Source organism: Myotis brandtii, unplaced genomic scaffold (assembly GCF_000412655.1).
Source record: "Myotis brandtii unplaced genomic scaffold, ASM41265v1 scaffold26, whole genome shotgun sequence".
Lineage (NCBI taxonomy): Eukaryota > Metazoa > Chordata > Mammalia > Chiroptera > Vespertilionidae > Myotis > Myotis brandtii.
In genome coordinates, this window is record NW_005359880.1 from 484,004 (window position 1) to 507,879 (window position 23,876).

General features: G+C 38.3%; 2 protein-coding genes across 3 annotated transcripts in view; one reads left to right on the forward strand and one right to left on the reverse strand.

The window, feature by feature from the left end:
* The window catches only part of RAVER2 (ribonucleoprotein, PTB-binding 2), a 92,663-nt gene extending 78,108 nt beyond the window's left edge, over positions 1 to 14,555 (forward strand). For both annotated transcript variants that reach the window (XM_005868021.2, XM_005868023.2), the window contains one exon: positions 12,406 to 14,555. In XM_005868021.2, the coding sequence (XP_005868083.1) occupies positions 12,406 to 12,552 (147 nt within the window). In that variant the 3' untranslated portion in view covers positions 12,553 to 14,555. The remainder of the gene's footprint in view (positions 1 to 12,405) is intronic.
* Positions 14,556 to 15,707: 1,152 nt separating this feature from the next.
* JAK1 (Janus kinase 1) overlaps positions 15,708 to 23,876 on the reverse strand; it is a 52,527-nt gene continuing 44,358 nt past the window's right edge. Inside the window, exons 17-24 of the mRNA XM_005868024.2 lie at positions 23,309 to 23,459; positions 23,072 to 23,166; positions 20,543 to 20,735; positions 19,681 to 19,805; positions 19,184 to 19,356; positions 17,423 to 17,540; positions 16,684 to 16,794; positions 15,708 to 16,018 (exon numbers count right to left, since the gene is read on the reverse strand). Of these exons, the coding sequence (XP_005868086.1) occupies positions 15,923 to 16,018; positions 16,684 to 16,794; positions 17,423 to 17,540; positions 19,184 to 19,356; positions 19,681 to 19,805; positions 20,543 to 20,735; positions 23,072 to 23,166; positions 23,309 to 23,459 (1,062 nt within the window). The 3' untranslated portion in view covers positions 15,708 to 15,922. The remainder of the gene's footprint in view (positions 16,019 to 16,683; positions 16,795 to 17,422; positions 17,541 to 19,183; positions 19,357 to 19,680; positions 19,806 to 20,542; positions 20,736 to 23,071; positions 23,167 to 23,308; positions 23,460 to 23,876) is intronic.

Sequence of the window (23,876 nt, forward strand, 5' to 3'; positions counted from 1 at the left end):
CTTCAGTGCATGGCTGCCGGCCGCCATCTTGGTTGGCAGTTAATTTGCATATCTCACTGATTAGCCAACGGGAAGGGTAGCGGAGGTACGGCTAATTACCATGTTTCTCTTTTATTAGATAGGATAATTGCCATTGAGCTTCAGTTATTTTCTCAAAAACTGCATTTCTTAAATATTTGAACTGTTATTGAAAAAAATCAGAAATAGATTATTAAAAAAAGTTTAAAATTTGTCGTACTTGCTCTAGCAGTGATAAGAGCATTATAGCCGCCTATATAATCCTGTTAGTTTGAATGTGCCAGTGGAGTTTGACACGTCAGGTTTGAGATATAGGTAAATAGGTACATCTATGTCAGATGGTTGGAAGAAGCTCACCTGAAGGGAGCAAATTCATTGGATATTTTTAAACACCTAAATCTAATATGTAATTATAATGTCACAAACATTCCCCCCCCCCCCTTCTTTTAGGAAATAGGTAAAATAAGTCAATTTCTTTTAAGCAACTTTTCATTTTGACTTGGTCATTAGTTTCAATAATGTAAGCAGTGATTTTCAACCTTTTTCATGTCATGGCACACATCAACTAAATACTAAAATTCTGTGGCACACCAAAAAAAAAAAAAGTATATTTTGCCCTTCCCCCTCCCCAAGAAAAACATAGGTTAATTTTGATTCATTCACACCATATGGCTATTGTTGTGGGCTCTTGTCATTTTTAAAACTTCAATTTACAGGGAAAGAGGTCAATGCCCCTGACCACATAGTCAGGAATTGCATGTTTTTAAAATGCTTGTAGTACACTGTTTGAAAATTGCTGGTGTAAAGAATAACATAAGAATTATCTCAGCTGTTTCATATGACTGTTCACACTGTGGGGTTTTTTGTTTTGTTTTGTTTGTTAATTCCCACCCTAGGATATTTTTCCATTGATTTTTTTTTTTTTTTTTTTTTTTTTAGAGAGAGTGGAAGAGAGAGGGAAAGACAGAGAGAAACATCGATGTGAGAAAAGCACATTCATTGGTTGCCCCCTGTACACACTCCAACTGCAACCGCTGTACGTGCCCTTGACTGGAATCAAACCTTTGGTTCGCAGGCTGACGCTCTGTCCACTGCACCAAACCCGTTAGGGCGGTTTGTTGTTTTGTTGTTTTTCATTTAACACTGGTCATACTGGGTTGCTCTTTGCTATGCTATACATTAGGAGAATACTACTTACCTGGGTATTGTAATCTTTTGTTCCTTTTGGTCAACAAGGCATCTTTCCTGCCAGGAAGCTGGCTGCCTTTTCCAGGGAATCAGCTACAGAATGTGTGAAAAGATGGTGTGATGAGGGAAGAGGAAACAAAAAAAGGAAAGGTGTATATGATGCTTAGTCCTGTCCTTTATTGCCTAATGCTGCCACCTAGTGGGAAAATAATGCAGTGAGCCTTGCCAAAAAGATTTTTGTGTGGACTGTGATAGATCTCCATCTTGTGGCAAACACTAAGTATATAAAGTATTTTTAAAAACCTAAACCCACTTTAAACAATAATTGTGAAACCACAGATTATTTTTATATTAATCCTAGATAACAACTTGGAAAGCACTTTTAAAAAATGAGTTTTGCTAAAAATTGTAATTAAGAAAAGCAAACTTTTGAAATTTATTTTAACTTACCCTTATTACTTTTTTATTTATAGAACAATACTGTGTTCACCACCAGATTTATTTATCTATTTTTGTTAATCCTCACCCGAGGATATTTTTCCATTGATTTTTTTTTTAGAGAGAGAAGGAAGGGGGAGAGAGAGAAACATCTATGTGAGAGACACATCAATTGGTTGCCTCCAGCACCCAACCAGGGCCGGGGATGGAGCCTGCAACTGAGGTATGTGTCCTTGACCCAGAATCAAACCTGGGACCCTTTAGTCTGCGGGCTGACACTCTAGCCACTGAGCCAAACTGGGTAGGGCCTAAGTTTATTTTTTTAATTAAATTTATTGGGGTGAAATTGTTTAACAGGATCATATAGGTTTCAAGTGCACATTTCTATGAGACATGATCTTTAGCCCCATTTTACCTTTTCTAAGTTTTGTCTCTTTAGTGGAGTCATATTTGATGGAGAACCTAAAAAGAACTCTACCAGTTTTTCTAGAATCTCAACCGAACCCTTAATATCCCTTTCTTATAGTTCCAAGTTCAGCTTTTGTCTTTTCTGCATTATTAGGCACAGTTCATTTCTAAAATTTTATTTAAATATAATTTTCCCAATGTTAAAATGTTTTTAAACCAACATGCTTCATTTTGTAATATTAATAACAAAAATTTTGTTTTATATATATATGTATATACACACATAGGTGTTTTCATTTCTCATTATGCTTGAGTATTTAAATCATTTTGAGTTGATGTATGATGTCAGCTAAGGGTCAGTTTCATTCTTTTGCATATGGCTGTTCAGTTTCCCCAGCACCATTTATTGAGGAGACTGTCCTTCCCCATTGTACATTCTTGGCTCCTTTATCATAAATTAATTAACCATTTATGTGTGGATTTATTTCTGGCCATTTTATTCTGTTCCATGTGTCTGTATTTTTTATGCCATACTGTTTTGATTACTGTAGCTTTGTCAGACAGTTTGAAATCAGGATGCGGGATGCCTCCAAATTTGTTGTTTTTCAAGATTGCTTTGGCTACTTGGAGTGTTCTGTAGTTCCACACAAATTTTAGGATTATTTGTTCTAGTACTGTGAATAATGCCTGTAGAATTTTGATAGGGATTGAATTGAATCTGCAGAATACTTTGGATAACATGGACATTTTAATACTAATTTTTCCAATCCATGAGAACAGACTATCTTTTCATTTATTTGTGTCGTCTTCAGTTTTTATTTCATCAGTGTCTTATACCTTTCAGTGTACAGATCTTTCATCTCCTTAGTTAAATTTATACTTGTTTTTTATTCTTGATGGTATCATAAGTGGAATTTTCTTAGTTTCTCTTTCTGATAGTCATTATTAGTGTATAGAAAAGCAACTGATTTTCATATACCCATTTAGTATCTTGTAACTTTACTGAAATCATTTATTAGTCCTAACAGTTTTTTGGAGGAGTCTTTAGGATTTTCTTTGTATAATACCATGTTATCTACAAATAGTGACAGTTTTACCTCTTGCTCTCCAATTTGGGTACATGTATTTATTTATTAGCTTAATTGCTCTAGCGAGGGCTTCCAAACCTATGTTGAATGAAAGTGTCAAAAGTGTGCATCCTTTACTTGTTCCTAATCTTGGAAGAAAAGCTGTCAGCTTTTCACTATTGAGTCTGATGTTATTTGTGGGTTGGCCACATGTGGCCTGTATCGTGTTGAAGTACATTCCTTTTATACCCACTTTGTTGAGGGTTGTTAATCATGAAAGGATGGTGAATTTTTTCAAATGCTTTTTCTGCACCTATTAAGATGATCATGGTTTTGTTAATGGGGTGTATCACATTGATTGATTTGTGAATGTTGAACCATTCTTGTACTATTCCTGGGGTAAATCCTATGTGATCATGGTGTATGATCCTTTTAATGTCTTGTTGAATTCAGTTTCCTAATTATTTTGTTGAGGATTTTGCATCTGTGTTCATCAAGGATATTTGCCTGTAACTTTCTTTTCTTGTAATGTCCTTGTTTGGTTTTGCCTCCTTGTTTATTTTTTGGAAGACTTTTAGAAGGATTGGTACCAGTTCTTCTCTAAATATTTGGTAGCATTCACCAGTGAAGTCATCTGGTCCTGGACTTTTGTTTGTTGGGAGGTTTTGATTACTGACTTAATCTCATTACTAGTAATCAGTCTGTTCATACTTTCTAGCTCTTCATGATTCAGTCTCAGAATTTATCCATTTCTTCTAGGTTGTCCGTTTTGTTGGCCTATGAGTGCTCATAGTAGTCTGTTATGATCCTTTGTATTTCTTTTGTATCACTTGTAACATCTGTTTCGGTTCTGATTTTATTTGAGTCCTCTTTTTTTGTGATCAGTCTAACTAAAAGTTTATTTTATTTTTTTTAAAAACCAGCTTAGTTTCATTAATCTTTTTCTATTATCTTTTTAGTCTCTATTTCTGCTCTGGTCTTTATTTTTTTCCTTCTACTTTGGACTTTGTTTGTTCTTCTTTTGCTTTATTCACTGAAGTGTAAAGTTAGAGTGTTTATGTGAGATATTCCTTTTTTCTTAATGTAAGCTTTTATTACTGTGAACTTTTAAATCCTCACCTAAAGATATGCTTTTTTTTTAAAAAAAAATTGATTTTAGAGAGAGAGGAAGGGAGAGAAAAAGAGAGGAGAGAGAAACATCCATGTGAGAAAGAAACATCGATCGGTTGCCTCCCATCCGGGCCCTGACTGGAGACCGAACCCACAACCTAGGTACGTGCGTGACCTTGACTGGAAATCAAACCCACACCCTTTGGTGCCTGGGATGATGCTCTCTTACACCCACTGAGCCACCCGGCGGGGCAGAACTTACCTGTGAGAACTGCTTTTGTGTCTCATAAGTGTTGGTATGTTGCATTTCCATTTTCATTTGCCACAAGGTATTTTTAAAATACTCCTTTAATTTTTTGACTCATTTGTTGTTCAGGAGCATGTTGTTTCTTTTTACATTTTTAAATTTTCAGTTTTCTTTTTGTAATTGTTTTCTATTTTCCTACCATTGTGGTCAGAAAATATGCTTGGTATGATTTCAGTCTTCCTAAATGTATTGAGACCTGTTTTGTGGCTTAACATATGATCTGTCCTGGGGAAGTTCTGTGTGCACTTGAGAAGAACATGTATTAGGTTGCTTTGGGGTGGAACGTTCTGTATACGTCTGTCAGGACCATCCATTTTAATGGGCAGTTTGAGGCCAATTTCCTTTTTTATTTTCCTTCTGGATGATCAATCCAGAAATGAAATACGGGTGTTAAAGTTCCCTGCTATTATTGTTCACTATTTCCCCACGTTTCTGCTGAAAATCTGTTGACAGTCTAATGGGGGTTGCCTTGTACTTAGTAAGTTATTTTTCTCTTGGTGCTTGTAAGATGCTGTCCTTGTCTTTAACGTTTACACTTGAATTATAACATCTTGGTGTGGGTCTCTGTGTTTATCTTGTCTTGAAATCTCTGTGATTCTAGATCTGGAAATCTGTTTTCTTCCCCAGGTTAGAAACGTTTTCAACCAGGATTTCCTCAAATTGAGTTTTCTTCCTCTTTCCCCTTTCTTCTCCTTCTGGAGCCCCTATAATGCAATTGTTGATCTGCCTGGGTTCCATAACCCACTTAAGCTTTCTTCACTTTTGTTCATTTTGCTATTCTGATCGGATGAGTTCCACTGCCCTTTTCAGGTTCACTGTTCCTTTCTTCTGCTTCATGTGGTCCGTGTTGAACCTTGCTATTGAATTTTTCAGTTCACGTACTGTATTCTTCAGCTCTGTGATTTCTGTTCAGTACTTTTTTATATTTTCTCTTTGTTGAAATTCTCACATTGTTCATCCATTTTTCTTCTGAGTTTGGTGAACATCTTTATGACGGTTATTTTGAACCCTTTTCAGGTAATTCACTTATCTCTATTTTATTAAGGTCTTTTTTGTTGTTCTTTCATTGGAATTGATTCCTCTATTTATTTTCCTTGATTCTCTGTGTTAGTTTCTATGCATTACATAAAACAGTCACTTCTCCCAATCCTGGATTGGCCTTGTGTCAGAAAAGAACCTTATCATTCAACCCTGCCCTGGCTCTTTCTTGTCTTCAAAACTTTGTGATTATCCAAGTAGCCTACTTCACTCTTCATGGATCCCAGTAGTTGAAGTTGTGCCAAAACCTGTCAGTTTCCCAAAGGGGAAAGTCTCATTCAGCACCTACATTCAGACACTCAAGCAGTAACTTTGAGGATTAGAATATACCTATTTCAGGGGAAGACTGGGAGATGGGCATGTCTGTCTGCCCCCTCTGCACTGAGCCCTGAGGTGATGGCCAGTTAAGAACTGTTTATTTGCTACCATCCTGTTGAACCCATGAACACAAGCTCTGCTAGCCACCAGAGCCAGGCGACCAAGACGTATCCTTTGGGTGGCCGCTGCAAATCCGAGACATGTACACAAGCTCCTTTCCCGGAGACACTGACAACCTGCAGGGACGCAGATGGAGAGCAGAAGATGGTGCTGGCCGCCTCCATTTTGGAGATTATCTCAGTAGTTCTGTAGATGCATGTTAAAGTAGATGCCTAGCCCTCAGGCTTTCCTGTGGATGCATGCCCCATGACTTTCCAAGCTAGATGTTTTGAGAGCTCATCTCTCAGGTGCAGATGTGGGGTTCAGACCCTTTGCTCCTCAGGGAGAAGCTCAGGGTTGTGAGTTCCCTCCTAGTTATGGGTTGTCACACTGAAGGTGGGGTTTATGGTGAGATGGTGTCTCAGTCTCTCTACACTTTCTGATATAGGTGTTTTTCTCATTTGCCTAATGTGTAGGAGTGTCTTACCTAGTTCTTGGGTTTCTTTCAGAGGCAATGCCTCCATCTGTAGCTGTAGGCTTGATTTGTCCATGGCTGGAGGTGAGTTCAAGATCTTCCTACATCACCATCTTGGACTAGAACCACAAGGAGTCTCTTGTACCCATCAACTCAGTCTCAACAGTTATCACCTCCTGGCCAGGATCCTTTCCTCTGTACTCCCACCTGCTCCTTTCGTCATTATTTCAGAGCAAACCTCAGATATATTTACACACTTTATTACCAGGAAAAGAATTGAGACAGGAATAAAAGCCAAATTCTTTGTTAATCTGGGTTTTCTTTTGTGAGACATTCCTACAAACCTTTATGTGAAGGAGGATTTTATTCAACTGTCACAACAGTAGACTATACCAAAATAGATTCCTTACTTTCAGTCATGTAATCCCTAGTTTTTAAAAAAAGTTTTTACTATTTTTCCAGCTTTATTGAGGTATATTTGACAAAATTGTAAGATACTGAAAGTGTGCAACATAATGATTTGATATATGTATACCTTATGAAAGGAGTCTCTTATCAAGTTAATTGACAGTCATCACCTTCTATACTTTTTTTGGGGGGGGGGAGCTCAGCAAGTTTTAATTATACAATACACTGTTACCAATAGTGGTCATCAGGTTATACATTAAATCCTCAGAGCTTATTCATTCTATAACTGAAAAGTTTATACCCTTTTATCAACCTCTCCCTAGTTCCCTCACCCCCCAGCCGTTGGCAACCACTTTTCTACTCTGTTTCTATGAAGTTGACTTTTTCTTTTTATTCTTCATATAAGTGATACTGTATGGTATTTGTCTTTTCTCTGTGTGGCTTATTAACTGAATTCCCTCAAATTTCATCTGTGTTGTGTCAAGTGCAAAATTTCCTTATTTTGAAGATTAAACAATATTCCTGTATGTTTGTATGTATATAATATTTTCTTTATCCATTTATGTGACAATAGGCACTTAGTTTGTTTCCATACCTTGGCTACTGTAAATAATACTGATATGAATGTTGGAGTACAGATATCTCTTCAAGATAATGATTTTGTTTTCAAAGGATAACAGTATACTCAGTATGGGATTGTTGGGTCATATAGTAGTTCCATTTTTAATTTCTTGAGGAATCTCCATGGTGTTGTCCGTAGTGGTTGTACAAGTTTACATTCTAACTAACAGTGTACAAGGGTTCTTTTTTCACCCCGTACTCACCAACATTTATCTCTTGTCTTTTTGGTAATAGACTTCCTAACAGGTGTGAGGTGATTTTGATTTGCATTTCCCTGATGATTTGTGACACTGAGTTCTTTTCGTGTACTCAGTCCTGTTGGCCATTTGTATGTCATCTTTGGAAAAAAATGTATATTTAGGACAGTGATGACGAACCTTTTGAGCTCGGCGTGTCAGCATTTTGAAAAACCCTAACTTAACTCTGGTGCCATGTCACATATAGAAATTTTTTGATATTTGCAACCATAGTAAAACAAAGACTTACATTTTTGATATTTATTTTATATATTTAAATGCCATTTAACAAAGAAAAATCAACCAAAAAAATGAGTTCGCATGTCACCTCTGACACGCGTGTCATAGGTTCACCATCACTGATTTAGGACCTTTTCCCTTTTTAAAATCAGGTTGTTTTTTGCTATTGAGTTGTATGAGTTAGGTATGTTCCCTGTATTTTCTGGATATCATCCCCTTATATGTGGTTTGCAGATATTTTCTCCCAGCCTGTAAGTGGACTTTTAATTTTGTTGATGGGCTCCCTTTGCTGTGCAGAAGCTATTTGATTTTATATAATCTCACCAGTATTTTTGCTTTTGTTGCCTGTGCTTTTGGTGTCAAATCCAAAAAAAATCATTGCCAAGACCAATGTCAAGGGGAGGCTTACCCCTAGTTTTCTTTTAGTAGTTTTATGGTTTAAGTCTTACAGGGGTCCTCAAACTACGGCCTGCGGGCCACATGCGGCCCGCCGAAAACATTTATCCGGCCCGCCGGGTGTTTTTGCCGCTGCTGCCTGTTGCTTAGCAGCCGACTAGTTTTTTTTTAAACTATAGTCCGGCCCTCCAGCTGTCTGAGGGACAGTGAACTGGCCCCCTGTTTAAAAAGTTTGAGGACCCCTGGTAAGATCTTACATTTAGGTCTTTAATTCATTGAGTTAATTTTTGTGTATGTTGTAAGATAGTGATCCAGTTTCATTCTTTTGCATGTGGTTATCCAGTTTTCCACCATTTATTGAAGAAACTGTCCTTATTGTATATTCTTGGCTCCTTTGTCATAAATTGAGTATATATGCAATGGTTATTTCTGGTCTCTCTATTCCTTTGATTTTTGTGTCTGTTTTTATGCAAATACCATACTGTTTTGATTACTATTGCTTTGTAATAGTCTGAAATCAGAAAGAGTGATGTCTCCAGCTATGGTTTTTTTCAAGATTGGAGTCTTTTGGGGTTCCATATTTTAGGACTGTTTATTCCACTGCTGTAAAAAATACCATTTGAAATTTCATAGGGATTGCTATGGGTAGTTTGGATATGTTAATATTAATTCTTCCAATTAATGAACACTAAATATTTTTAAATTGATTTGAGAGAGAGGAAGGGAGAGAAAGAGGGAAACATCAATCAGTTGCCTCCTGCACATGCCTGACCAGGGATTGAACCCACAACATGGATATGTGCCCTCATTGGGAATCGAACCTGCCACCTTATGTGACAATGCTCCAACCGAGTCACACCGGCCAGGGCTGAGCACGGAATATTTTGTCATTTATTGTGTCCTCTAATTTCTTTCATCAATGTTATTGTTTTCAGTGTGTAGATTTCTCACCTCTGAGGTATTGTATTGGTTTTGATGCATATATATATATATATATTGTTGTTGTTTGTTTGTTTAAATTTTCTTTTTGAAGTTCATTGTTTATAGTAATGCACCTGATTTTTGTATATTGCAACTTTACTGAAATCGTTTATTAGAGCTAACAGTCTTTTTCATGGAGCTTTTAAGGTATCAATATATAATATCATATGAAAACAGACACTGTTACTTCATAATTTGGATACCTTTTGTTATCTGTGGGCTTGTCATATATGACCTTTATTATATTGAGGTATATTTCTCTATACTCAGTTTGTTGAGTTTCTATCACGAAAGAACACTGAATTTTGTCAGATGATTTGAGATGATCATGATTTTTATCCTTTATTAATAGGGTGTATCACATTGATTTGTAGCTGCTGAACCATTCTTGGACCCCTGGAATAAATCCCATGTGATATGGTGTATGATCCTTTTAATGTAGTGTTGAATTTAGTTTGGTAATATTTTGTTAAGGACTTTTGCATCTATGTTTATTAAGGATATTTGCCTGTAATTTTCTTTTCTTATAATGTCCTTGTCTGGTTTTGGTACCAGGGTAATGCTACCCTTGTAAAATGAGTTTTGAAGTGTTGCCTCCTTGTTTATTTTTTAGAAAAAATTGAGGATTGGTATTAATTGTTCTTTAAATGCTTGGTAGAATTTACCAGTGAAGCCATCTGGTCCTGGAATTTTGTTTAAGAGGTTTTTTGATTACTGGTGCAATCTTCTTACTACTAATCATTCTGTTCAGAGTTCCTGTGTCTTCATAATTCAGTCATATTCGTGTGTTTCTAGGAATTTACCCATTTCTTCTAAATTATCCAATTTGTTTGCCTATAATTATTCATTATTCTAAATGGATCTCTCTGATCCATTTCTGATAGGTTGTAACGACTCCTTTCATTATAACTTTAAGTCCTCCTTTTCTTGGTAAGGCTAACTGAAGTTTTGTCAATTTTATCTTTTCAGAAAACCAGCTTAGTTTCATTTATCTTTTTCTATTGTCTTTTTAATTTCTATTTTATTTATTTGTTTGATCTTTGTTATTTCCTCCTTTCTACCCACTTTGGGCTTAGTATGTTTCTAGTTCCTTGAGGTGTTGAGTTATGTTATTTGAGATCATTCTTTTTCTTCATGTAGGCATTTATCACTATAAACTTCCCTTAACTGCATTCCACAAGTTTGATAAATTGTTTTTCACTTTTCTCAGGATTACTTTTTTTGCTGCATTCCACAAGTTTTGATAAATTGTTTTTCACTTTTCTCAGGATTACTTTTTTATTTTGATCTCTTCGATTCATTGTTCAGAAACATGTTGTTTAATCTCCCTTATTTGTGAATTTTCCAGTTTTCTTCTTATAGCTGTTTTCTAGTCTCATAACATTGTGGTCTGAGAAGATGCTTGATTGGATTTTGATCTTCTTAAATTTATTGAGACTTGTTTTGTGGCTTAATGTACAATCTATCTTGGAGAATGTTCCATGTGTTGAGAATGTGTATTTGGTAGCTTTGGGATGGAACATTCTGTATATGTCTGTAAGGTCCATCTGGTTGAATGTGTAGTTTAAGGCCAATGTCTTCTTAATGATTTTCTTCCTGTATAAAGTGGAGTATGCACTTTCCCTGCTCTTATTATGTTGTTGCAGATTTCTCACATCAGAAGATTAATATTTGTGTTGTATATTAGGTGCAACTATTTTGGGTTCATAAATATTTGTAATTATTACATCCTCATGATTGGTCTCTCTTACTACATTCTTTGGTTTAAAGTTTATTTTGTCTTGAGATAAGTACAGTTACCTTTGCTTCATTTGATGTCTATTTGTATGGAATACTGTACTCAGCAAAGTTGTCCTTCAGAATTGGAGAGATAGTTATCCAGACTAAAAACAGCTGGAGTTCGTACACCTGTTAAGAATTGCTTTTTTGTCTGCCATATTCTTATGGATCTCATGGACACTGGCTGGTTTTCAGAGCTAGATGTTTTGGGAGCTCATCACTCCAATGGAAACCTTAGAAGTTGAGGCACTAGAGGCACTCCTCAGAACTAGAAGTTGGGGTTCCCTCCCAATTGTATGGTGCTGTGCTGGGGTTTATGGCAAGTATCTCTCAGCCTTTCCTACCCATGTGGGCATTTCCTCTTTGTGCAATGTGTACTAGTTTCTGGGTCTCTTTCAGGGGGAATATCCAATGTGTATCTGTACATTTGGTGAGGCCATGGAAGGAGGGCACTCAGTAGCCTCTTGTGTCATCTTTGTGTTGGTCAACTCTCCTGTATCCCTGTCCTTAACATGAATGAGAGCTCTTTTTTACAAGGAGTTGTGACAGACTCATCATCTGTCCCCTGTGAAGTTAACCCTCATTTTAAAAATTGTGACCGTTGTAATTTTAATGTGAGAAGGCTCTCCTGCAGCTGGAAGTTTTCCTCATGAGTCACTTCTACATGATTGTCACATGTAGTATTTGTAAAGGCTAAAACTAAAACATTAGGAGCTCCCAGGGTTGTGCCACACAGTCTAATTTCTTGTATTATTTGTGAAGAACATTTTGCCCTATTGTAAACACTTCTACATCAGAATCTCTGTGATGCAGCCTAGAAATCTACATTTTAATAATTTCTAAAGTTTGAATTCACATTGCTTGTTAGAATTCATCATCGTTATTTTCATTGACATCTTCTGCCAGTTTTTACATCTGCTAGGTTATTCTCTTGCTATACAAACGTAACCTCTAATTTGATATGCAGCTCAATTTCTTAGCCACTCTCCTTCCTCAGAGGAATACTGATATCAGGTGTTGATATTCTGATTCAGAGGGGTGGAAATAGGTAATCAGCAGAAGCAACTGCAATGTCTTTCTTTCCCCAAATGTGGGGGTTGGGGAAGAAAGGGCATTCAGAGACTGGGTTGTATTTTGCACAAGTGATTTTGATTGTTACTTATTCTGCTATTCTGTTTTTTATACCAAATCAGAAGTAGAATGGCTTTTCTTATACACATCTTTAACAAGCCAACTGTAATTTAGATTTTAGCATTAGTTATGATGTTTTTCTCACAGGTGTCATCTTTAAGAAATGAAAAGCGAGGTTCATCTTATCTCATCTCTGCCCCAGAAGGTGGTTCCGTGGAATTTGTTGACCAGCATTCTCAGGGCACAGGAGCATATTACATGGAGACCTACTTAAAAAAGAAGCGTGTGTACTGAGCTAAGTTCTCTCCTTATATAACCTCCTATGGCTCTTTGAGTATCTCTGCTGTTCATCGCTGCCTTAACTACATTCATACTAGCCATATCCTTTAAATACGGGTTTATAATTTCCCAGAAGGAATTGTGTTGTGCAGCAGGCAGAATTGCCAAATAAAAAGTAAGTAGCAATAAGAAGGGACCTTTTCCAATAGAAGTAGATGCATCTTAATCAATGCGGTATTAACTTATAGTCCAGTGCAGAAATTAACAATATTCCTTATTTTAGGACTGGGAATAATTTTGGCACCATACATAAAAATTTGAAGCAATAAATGGGAAACAGTCTTGTTTCCTGGGCCTTAGAAGAGTTTCTTACATGCCAATGTGCATTTCTATTTACCTTCCCTAGAAGTAATCTTACTTATAGATTTTTAGAATTACAAGAGTACAAGTACAAAATGCAGCAATACTGAAAAAAAGATGCTATACATGCAAACTAAATTATTAGCCACATACACCAGCCATGTAATATAAAACCCCCCCAGAGAGTGATACCCTGGTATACACTACCACAGATTCCTTACTTCTAATATGTTATTAACCATATATGCCTTTTGTGAAAAAACAAGGTATTTTAAGAAAAGTAGCCTTGATGCTATTACTTAAGCGGGTGGCAAACCATACCCTGTGATTAATTTCAGTCCTCCACCTGCTTTTGTACAGACTACAAGCTAAGAATGATGTTTACATTTTTAAATGGTTGGAGGAAAAATGAAAATTTTAAGAAATTGTGTCCATACATAAAATTTTATTGGAACACAACCATGCTAACTCACACCCTGTCTAAGGTTACTTTTGTTCTACAATGGCAGGGCCAAGTAGCTGGACAGAGACCTGCAAAGTCTCAAATATTTATCATCTGGCCCTTCATGGAGAAAGTTTGCTGATCCCTGATCTAATAGTACTAATTCCCTAATCCTTTTACTTCACCTAAAGAAAGACCTTTAACTTTTGCACCTGACTTGTAAGTGGCAAGGAACTTAGGTTTCTGTCTCATTCCATGACGTATCGACTAGTAATTAGATCATTAAATGCATTATTTCACAGTATGACAGTAAAGCAGTCAATGCTGTTCTTTCTGAAAGAGTCTTATGGAGTGATAGTATTTACCACCATTTTGAACTAATAATAATAAGCTTTACTTCACTTTGTCTCTTATTCTGTTGTAGTATGTTAGGCTAAAAATAAAACAATTTTGTTGCATATAACTTCTGACATCACCATTTCCTGAAGACATTGGTATTAAATGCATGAGAAACCCTTTGCCATCTGGAAATATCAAAGTTTGTTCCTTGTTATGAGACTGTAATTGATAAGGAATTTAGGAATCTCAATGATCCTAGTCTTTTTGAACTCAGATTGTTAAATATCTTGTAATTTGGGGGACTTACTATTTTTGACCATGATAATGAGGTATATATCCTGTTTTAATTATGAAGTTAAAAAAATTGGTGCATATGTTGTAAAAAACATTACTTCGTCTAATTTATTGCATATATTAACTTCTTTTGGAAAATGAAAGCTAATTTCTAAGAAGGATACAAGGATACTACCTATGAATAACGATCAGGATAGGCATGACTCAGCAGACCAATAATGGGTTCTCCATGCTCTGCACTTCTGCCCATTTTCCTGCCGCATTAAGCTTCAATGCTTAGTCACACACATAAGATGGTGAATTTTAAATAAGAGCTGCGAAATGAAAATTCATTTACAGCACATGTGGATCTGCCCTCTGTCCTGGCTTATGCACCACTAACATTAGACATAAGTACAAATCAAGTGTTGTTAGTAAAAAAGACCCTTCCCAAAGTCTATATTGTTATTTTTCTAAGTAAACAAATTGTTTGAAATGCTTTGAAATGGAGTCTTAATATTAAAAGGCATATGCATGTGAACTCTCGTATTATTTATTTGTATAAAGAGTAAACAAAGTGCATATAGAGTGGCCACAGGTTTGACACAGACAGACATCTTGGTGATGGGGGATCTTTGAACAAATCTAAATGGATCAATCCAGAACTCTCTTTTCAGGCTCAAAAGGTAAAACAAAACATTTTTCATACTCTTTCTTGGTCATAAAGATCTAATGGTTCACATTGAATCAGAGATTAGACATTTTGATTACCCAGCTACCTCAAAACTGTCTAGTGGATCCTGAACTCCATAGTGCTACTAGCGGGTTCTTTTCTTTCAAGTCTTATTCCCCTGGGCAGCGATTTTCAACCAGTGTGCCACCAGAATTGTTAAAACATGCAATACCTGACTAGTCAGCGGCGTACTCTTTTCCCTTGTCAAAAAAAAAAAAAAATTACAGCTAATACAACAATAGCCATCTGGTGTGAATGAACCAAAATTATATCTTTTTTTTGGTGTCCCATGAGTTGAAAATCGCTGCCATAGGATGACGGTCAAAATAGTGATCGACTGTTATAGATGGCGGGTAAGTACTGAAACACTCTAAGAACAGTGCGATGTAGTATATATTCTGACGGGTTGCATCCAAAACCAATGCTGGAATAGCTTGCCCCAAAGTGGTCGAGTTATAAAAGGATATATATACATTGACATTTCTTAAAAGCGTGTATAACATCATCCAGGTTCTTGGAATCAAATCTGTTTAGCAGTATACTGTTTGGGAAAGCACTGGCACAGGCTGAGTTCTCAAGAATTAACACCAGGCAGCAAAGGGTCTATTCCATAGCAGTCCCCCGAGCACAATCAGTTTTCTTAAAAAAAATAAAAGGGTACCGCTGGTCACCCAAGGGGACAGGAGCTAAGCTACTGGAAAAACAAAACAACTCCAAGTTTAAAGTCCTATTGATGACAAGAATACACTCATCTTTGTATAGAAATGATAGTATACTAACTGGTATCTAATAGTTCAAGAATGCTTGCTCTATCACTATATAGATGATGTATTGACTAAGTCCATTTACCTTTATCTTTTGATTTATGCACCAGAAAAATATTTAAATCAGCTGGGAGAAAGCAATCATCTTGAGATTTTGTTTTGAAAATATCCTATTCTGGTACACAACTGTGATGGTACACTAGCCAGATGAAATGGTGGTATATCGTTCCAAAAGGAGGAGTGCTTACTAATATTTTGGTTGTCATTAAATTTGGCACCAATAACAGTGACAAATAACAAGGAAGTACTTACACATATTAAGCACCACAGCGTGCCTTATACGTGAATTACGTACCCAAGTATCTTTTTAGACAGAATACAAAGTTTTTCCATTAAAATTTTTTTAAATGGCTTGGGTATTTGTTGGGGAAGAGGACTTAATACACAGTGAGATTTAAATGCTATTCATGCTTCTTATTTTAAAAGTGCCTCAAATCCTTCAATAAGGTTCTGGAAGGTTGTCCGATTATTTGGTTGGAATTCCCAGCATTTTCTCATAAGTTGATAAACCTGTAAAAAGAAGAAACAGTAACAGTAAAAAAAAAAAAGTATAGAAATGTAAATGACTTTCCATAAGACTAGATAACAAGGGTATTTGAATGATTAATATAGAAAATGTCACACCTATATTTCATAAATAATATTTTAATATTTGAGAAGCTCATCGGTTAAATGACCTTAAAAAAAAAAATCCAGGTCATTATGGTAAACCAATTTAAGGGTGAAGTATTATCTCAGTTTAGATTCTGGGTACCTTACTCTAAGATGTACTGCATAGTATGAATTAGTCTTAAAGGCTCAATTTACTTTAGAATACAGAAAACTGAACATCTTAAATGCTACATCATAAATGCTATCAGTAAGTAGGACAAACTTCTACACGAAATGTATATATGTATTTTTCACAATAAGGCTATACCAAAATATGCTCCTATGGTACTTTCTGAGGTGAGCCTACTTTTGGAGGGAATCCTTGCTTTGAACATAATTTGTGGCTGTCATCTGGCCCAAAGATGATTTCTCAAATATCTGAAATTCAGCTTCAGAAAACAGTTTTAAAGAACTGTCTACTCCTCCCTGCTCCTCCCACCTTGTCCCTTGCTGGATAAATGCAAACTGTGAAAACATAGTAACATTTGAGTGGTGTAACTGTGAAGTGCCCGACCCATAAATACCTCATCTGGACAGTTGGGAGGACAAGGCAAACGTTTTCCTTCTTTCAATGTGTTCACAAGTCTCGTTACTGTCATCTGGCCGTGAGTGGGGCCTATCATTTTCAGGAACAACTATGTAAAATAAAACCAGACAAGATGTTTTAGGTTGCATATATTTATATAAACCAGATTAAGGTGGAATTTCTAGAATAAACTGGAAATTAAAATAATAAAAAGGCTTTTTTCCATAGTAACTCTAAATGCAAGTCCAAAAATCCTTATTAGCACTCAATGATCAGACTCAACCCACCACTCCTCCTGGCCAGGGAGCCTTCCCAGTGAGAATGACCTCATTTAGGAATACGTGAAGCTCAGACAAAGCTCCTACCCAGGGCTCCTTCACACAGAGGAGACCCTTGAAAGTCAGGGTTATCTGAGAGAACTTTGGGCTCCTTGGGAAAGCAGGATGTGGGAGAGCCACACAAAGTGTCAAGGAATAAACCAAGTTAGATGGAAAGCAACACTTTCCATTATAATACATGAACTGGATTCCACTTAAGAACTTAAAACTTACAAAGCAGAAGGATGGACACATTTTTGTTGTTGCTAATCCTTACCTGAGGATATTTTTCCCATTGCTTTTCAGAGTGGGAGAGAGAACTGGTTGCTTCCCTCACACGCCCTGAAAGCATGTGCGGGCCAGGGCTGGACACATTTTAATTGGGTGCTAGGCTCAAATGAACAGACAAGTACAACTTACAGCCATGGGACTGGAATCTGAATCACAGTAAGTAAGCAGCTCGTGCAGAGTCACTCCGAAGGACCAGACGTCAGAGGCAATATAAAATTTACACTGAATTAGACATTCTGGGGCGTACCTAAAAGAAAGGAAAACATGAAACTTCACTTCCTGTGAAGGAGATGCCAACAGATAAATACCTTACAAATAAAAATCACCTTTGGTTTGTCTTAGAATTTAATATTCTACGACATGAAAGTATGTATTAATCTCAGTACATATTTCCTCCAAAACAATAGCAGGGTAAGTTTGTGCTCTTCACTGCACACAGCCTGTGCTCCCCACGTGGAGGCAGGTATATGGGGACAGGCCCCAGATTTGATTTGCCTACAAGTTCAGAACGAATCAGCAGTGACCTCCCTGCCCAGTCCTCTTCCAGTGTCAGCTGTTTTGATGAATGATACCCAATTGCCTAAGCCAGAAATTGAGGCATCCCATATCTGATTTCCTAAATGCTTCTCGTACCTACTCACCTCTCCTAAACCCACCATCACTGGCTCTGGCTGAATCAAGCCTCTCTGGCTCCCCTCCATTCCACAGTGACCTTTTAAAAACAAGTCCCCACCCAACAGTACCCCAAAGCTCGTGGGATCCCCGCCCCCCAAGGCAGACCTCCCACTTCATGACCAGCCACACCGAGCTGATGTCAGTTCCTAGGATACCACTGCTCTTGCCTCGTTCTTTTGAGTCACACATGCCTTCTTCTAACCACCTTTACAACCCCCCACGGATCTTTTAAGGTTTCTTAGGACTTCCAGAAAACCAAGCCTGAACCCCCCTATATTTATGGTACCATGAAATTGGTTACCTCACCCATTAAACTCTAAACTTGGTCTGCTTGTGTCTTGACTCGTTTGATTAATGAACAAAGGAAGGTTTAGTCTCCATGGATGGGAGAGATCTCCGTTTGTGTCTGTAGGATGTACCTCCCAGGTGCTCATTAGTTTAATGGGGGTGGGTAGGGTCTGGAGTGGACACTTAACAACTTCTCTCCTGGACGGTGTTCTGGGCTGACAGGTGGAAAGCAGGGAAGACTGGTGATTCAAGAGAATATGCCCATGTTTCCCATGGATTTTGCTCTGCTCTGTCCAGGGTCTCCTTGGATCTGTTCCATGCCCACTTTATCACCTCATTCCTGCCCCCTTCTCCTACCTGCCCTCCAGGCTGCCTCTACAGGGATGTGCCTACTCTAACTGCTAACAGTTTTAAGAACCATATTAGATAAGTGCCTTCTTGCTTGGCCGGTGTGGCTCAGTGGTTGAGCTCCAACCTATGAACCAGGAGGTCATGGTTTGATTCCTGGTCAGGGCACATGCCCGGGTTGTGGGCTCAATCCCCAGTGGGGGCGTGCAAGAGGCAGCCGATCAGTGATTCTCATCATTGGTGTTTATATCTCTCCCCTCCTCTCTGAAATCAATAAAAATATATTTTAAAAAAGTGCCCTCTCCTGGGAAACTGGAGATGCGGAGGTGATGGTTACATTTCTCTATTCTTTGGAAGATGGTGCCATTCGAAGCTCAGACATTTCTCTGAGTTGCTTTCAGTGGAAGAGCCTAAAGCTGTTTCCTGAGGGCAAAGATCAATCAATTCCAAATGTTCTAAGGCCTTTCTAACACCAACTCAGGTAAGAGGAATGGGAGACATTCACAGAGCTAGAAAGGGCCTATCAAAACAGCAGAAACCCTACGAAATACTGATGAAACCAAAGTCTGTTTTAGTTACCAGAACACAGGGCTGTCCCGGTCATCCTTGACTGTGTAGTACTCCTTATCGGTTTCAATTGCTTTAGTTAAACCAAAGTCTCCAATTTTCACTTGGTGCTCACTTTCAACAAGGACATTCCTTGCTGCTAAGTCCCGGTGAACATACTGTCGTGACCCCAAATAGTCCATCCCCTGGGGAGAGAAGTAAAGGCAGAGGGCATTGCTGAAGGTCAGTTCACACTGTATTTCCTATCATTTCATACAAAAAAATTACAATTCACATATCACTGTTTGGGTTTTTACTTTATGCAAAAATAGTAAGACCAATCTGATTCAAAGAAACACAGTAAATCAGCTATACTTAACAATCAGTTCAGTTTCTTAGTAGAGGCTAATTGTTCATCCTAGTCATGTAGAGCAAAATAAACTCAGTGCAATTATCAGAAAGTCTAATTACAAACCAATCACCCAGGGTGAATGCCCCTTTTTGTAATCTTTAACATGCTTCTTCTTTACCTTACAAATCTGAACAGCATATTTTAACTGCTGTTTGAGGTTAATTTTGTTCTTATTCTTTGGAAGATATTCCTTAAGGCTTCCAGAAGGCAGAAATTCCATGATGAGCTTAATACCATTTCCTCCTGTATTCAAAACAGAACAAAACATCAGTACGAAGTTACCAAAGAAAGGAACTGAGGGAGAGTAATGGGCACAGGATCTGGAGACACTTCAGCATCACCTCTGAACCACAGGCAAGTCCCCCAACCTCGAAAGCCCCACAGCCTCTGGCCCCTCAGCAGTGACAAGGATAGTAACACTCGTGTACCCACCCCAGAGCCATCAGCATTCACTGAGAGAATACAGAGTGCGCTGCAAACCACCAGGCAAATAATAATGAAAAAAATATATATGAACCACATCATTTCACTGCCAATTTTAAAGTACTGGCTTGCAAACAGATACACTTCTTAGTAAACACCATTTGCCACCTTGCCTTAGACAACTAGGAAGCGAAATATCCTGGCTAGAGTTGGATCAGAAGACTAGGAGAAGCGAGGGGTGGGTGTCAGTTTCATACTGCTGTGTGCCTCCAGTGCCAGTATCCGGACGGGTGATGGTCAGGCCCCCGGGTGGGTGTGTGAACAGCCTGGAAAGATGATGCCGGGGTCATCCCCTGGCTGGGAGGGAGGCTGCGCGGCTTCCCTGGAGCTCTGCAGCTGCTGAGGGATGTCAGTGCCTACAACTGCAAAGCCCTACAGCTCACGGGGGCCACCAGCTAGCGCACATACAGCTGCGGCACTGCCGCCTCAGCACTGGCCCCTCTGATCCCAGACAGGCGCTTAGTCTTTAAAAACCAACCCTACTTTGCACAACATACCATCCTCTGTGCAGATGCCTTTGTACTTGACAATGTTCTCGTGATAGAGGTTCCTTAAGATTTCAATTTCCTTCTTCAGATCAGCTATGTGGTTCCCTCCACTCTCAGGCTTCAGGGATTTGACAGCCACCTGCTCTCCTGTATTGTCCCCTTCAGGGTCATACCTGCAGAGCTCAACCTTCCCAAAGTGGCCCTGGAGGAAAGATGCATGTGCTGGATTAGCCTGGGCTGGCAGGAACATGCTCAGAAGTTGAGGCAAGATGCACTCAAGAACTCCCAATGGGGAAAGGCTATCTCTTCAACAAATGGTGCTGGGAAAACAGGAGAAAACACATGTAGAACAATAAAACTGGAACCCTACTTCACACCACTCACAAAAATTAACTCAAAATGGATCAAAGACTTAAACATAAGACCTGAAACCATAGAACTCCCAGAAGAAAACATAGGGAAGAAGCTCATTGGAATACTGGTATTGGAAATGATTTTTTTATACATGATGCTAAAAGCCCAAAAGAAGAAAATGAACATATGGGACTACATCAAACTCAAAAGCTTCTGTACAGCACAAGAAACAAATTAACAAAATGAAAAGACAGCCTACAGAATGGGAGAAACATTTTGCAACCATATATTGGATAAGGGTTTAATATTCAAAAAAAAATAGAACATAAATACGTTAATAAAATAAAAAAAACCGAAAAACTTAATAAAAAATGGGAAGAAGAACTAGAGACATTTTTTCAAAAAAGGACACACAACAAGATGCTTAACTTCACAGGGAGATGCAAGTACAACCCACAAAGAGCTATCACTTCACATCATTAGAATGGCTACCATCAAGAAAATAAAACGACAGGTGCTGGTGAGGATGTGAAAGGGAACCTTACACACTATTGGGAATGTTTATTTGTCCAACTACTACAGAAAACAATATGAAGGTTCCTCAAAAAATTAAAAATAGATCTATAATGATCCAGCAATTGCACTTCTTGGAGAATACCCAAAGGAAATGAAAAAAGGAATTCAATGACATATTTGTACTCTATGTTTATCACAGCACTATTCACAATAGGCAAGATATAGAAAAAATACAAATGCCCATCAATGACGAATGGGTAAAAAAAAGAATGCATATATACAATGGAATAGTATTTAGTCAGGAGCAAGGGTGATATTCTGCCATTTGCAATACCATAAACAAACCTTGAGCACAATATGCTAAGCGAGATATGTCAGACCAGAGAAAGACAAAAACAAACAAAAAATCTAAAAAATCAAACCTCTTTAAAAAACACAAACCACAGTTATATTGTAGTTATCAGGGATTTAGGACAGATGGTGTTTAAGGGTATGGACTTGTAACGTACTAAAATAGCCACAAAGATTTAATGTACAGTACACTGAACATAGATAATACTGCATTATAAGTATGTAATGTGGTAAACATCATTACATAGGCAGCCATATTATAATATATAAGTCTATCAATGTAGCACATACTACATACCTTTAATTTATACAATGTTACATGTCAAATTTTTTCAATTAAAAAAAAAGATGAGTCTTGCTCCCCATGCTGTTCCCCTGAAGACCAGGGGTGCCTAGCATAGGCTGACCTTGCAGTAGCTGGCTCCTGCTGGCTTCTACCATCACCACAGCCACTTCCTCACATGCCATCCCCTCTATTACTGAGCTAAGACACGGCAAGTATCAGGTGGCTAGTGAATCCAGTTTCCATGGAAATGTAACCCAAAGGAAATGGAGGTTATTTTTGGCCAAGTAGGACCACTGTGGCATTCGTGGACAGCCCAGTGCACACCCTACAACATAGGCACCATGGAGTCATTTCAAGAGCCTTGCATGGGAGCCCTTTGGAAGAAAGGGATTAGATCCCAGCTTAGCGACTTGACAGTGATGTTGGCCCAGTTACCAAATCTTTGAGCTGGTCCAGAGGTGCTCGATGTATACAGCAGTAATAACCCCTCAGGGATACTGTGAAGAACTAGGGACTCTGTGCTTGTAAAATACCCAGCATGTAGCCTGGCACACCACAGACATTCAAGGCAGGACACAGTCTTATTTACTTTACGGAACTACAGAAAAATCTGTATAAAGATGCAAGTCCCAGTATCTTCTCCATCATGTTAAATGTTAGGAAACTTATTTGAGGTCCAAAGGAAAGCTGCTATGTCATTCTGTGTAGTAAATCTACCCCCATTTAAGCAGCCTCGTAGGACACAGATGCCCAGAGATTTTCCTATTTCCACCGTATCTGTACCTACTCCCCCATATTGCTCCCTCTGCATGCTCTTCTGCCCCTTCGAGAACATGCCCTATGTGCATATACAGCCACGTGCGCATGCTGTCACTATGTGAGCGACATAACCCCTGTGATACAAGTGTCCCAAAGAAAGTGCAAAAAGAGACTTTCTCTTATGAACTTTGACCAGAAATGGGAAAGAATGGAAAGCAGCTTTAAATGCAGATGGAGGGGATGTGGTCAGGGAGTACTAGGAAGTAACTTGCCTCTCCCAAGTCACGGATTCTCTTTAAGAAGCGCTTTTCAAAATGTGTGGGATCCACTTCGGTTGCTGGCTTTTTCTCTGAAACGATGTCTGGATCTAACAGAAGAAAAATGAAAACATTAAAAAGACATGACTGCCACTCTCAGGCTCCCAGTTATCAGTTATCCCTGCCCCCCAGCCAGCTCTCCAGGGCATGGGCTGATCTTGGTTACGTAAACAGGGCCAGGCAGTGTCTTACTTTGCTCTTCCAGCTTATTGATGTCTCTCATGATGGCTCGGAAAAAGGGTCTCTGGTTGGGGTCGTAGTTCATGCAGCGAGTCATAAGGTCAGCCAGCTCCTTACAAGACGGTGTCACTGGTCTGCACCGGCTTTCGTAGAATCTCTCTTTCTGTGAAGAAGAAGAGAACATGGAAGAAACCAAAGGAACCACCCACAAACCTTTTAGCCCCAGGGCAGGACGAGTAATCAATCCTAATTTAATTTCCAACAGCTCTGCTTAAAGGTAGATTTCAGAGACGTGCATGGGAAAATCTCTGATAAAATAATCTGAACCCCAAGAAGCTGCATTCCAGTCAAGTTACCCGACCTTTCTGGAATACAGTTTGGCAACATGTATAAAAATCTCCAGGTCCTTGAAACCCTTTGACTCATTAATTCTAATTATTGTATGACAGAAATAAATCAGATATAAACAAAGATTTATATGTCAAGGTATTCCCTGCAGAATTAGATAGAACATTACAAGTTTGAAAACAGCCCAAATGCCAGATATAAAATTAGTTAAGTAAATTAGAGTTTAACAGAG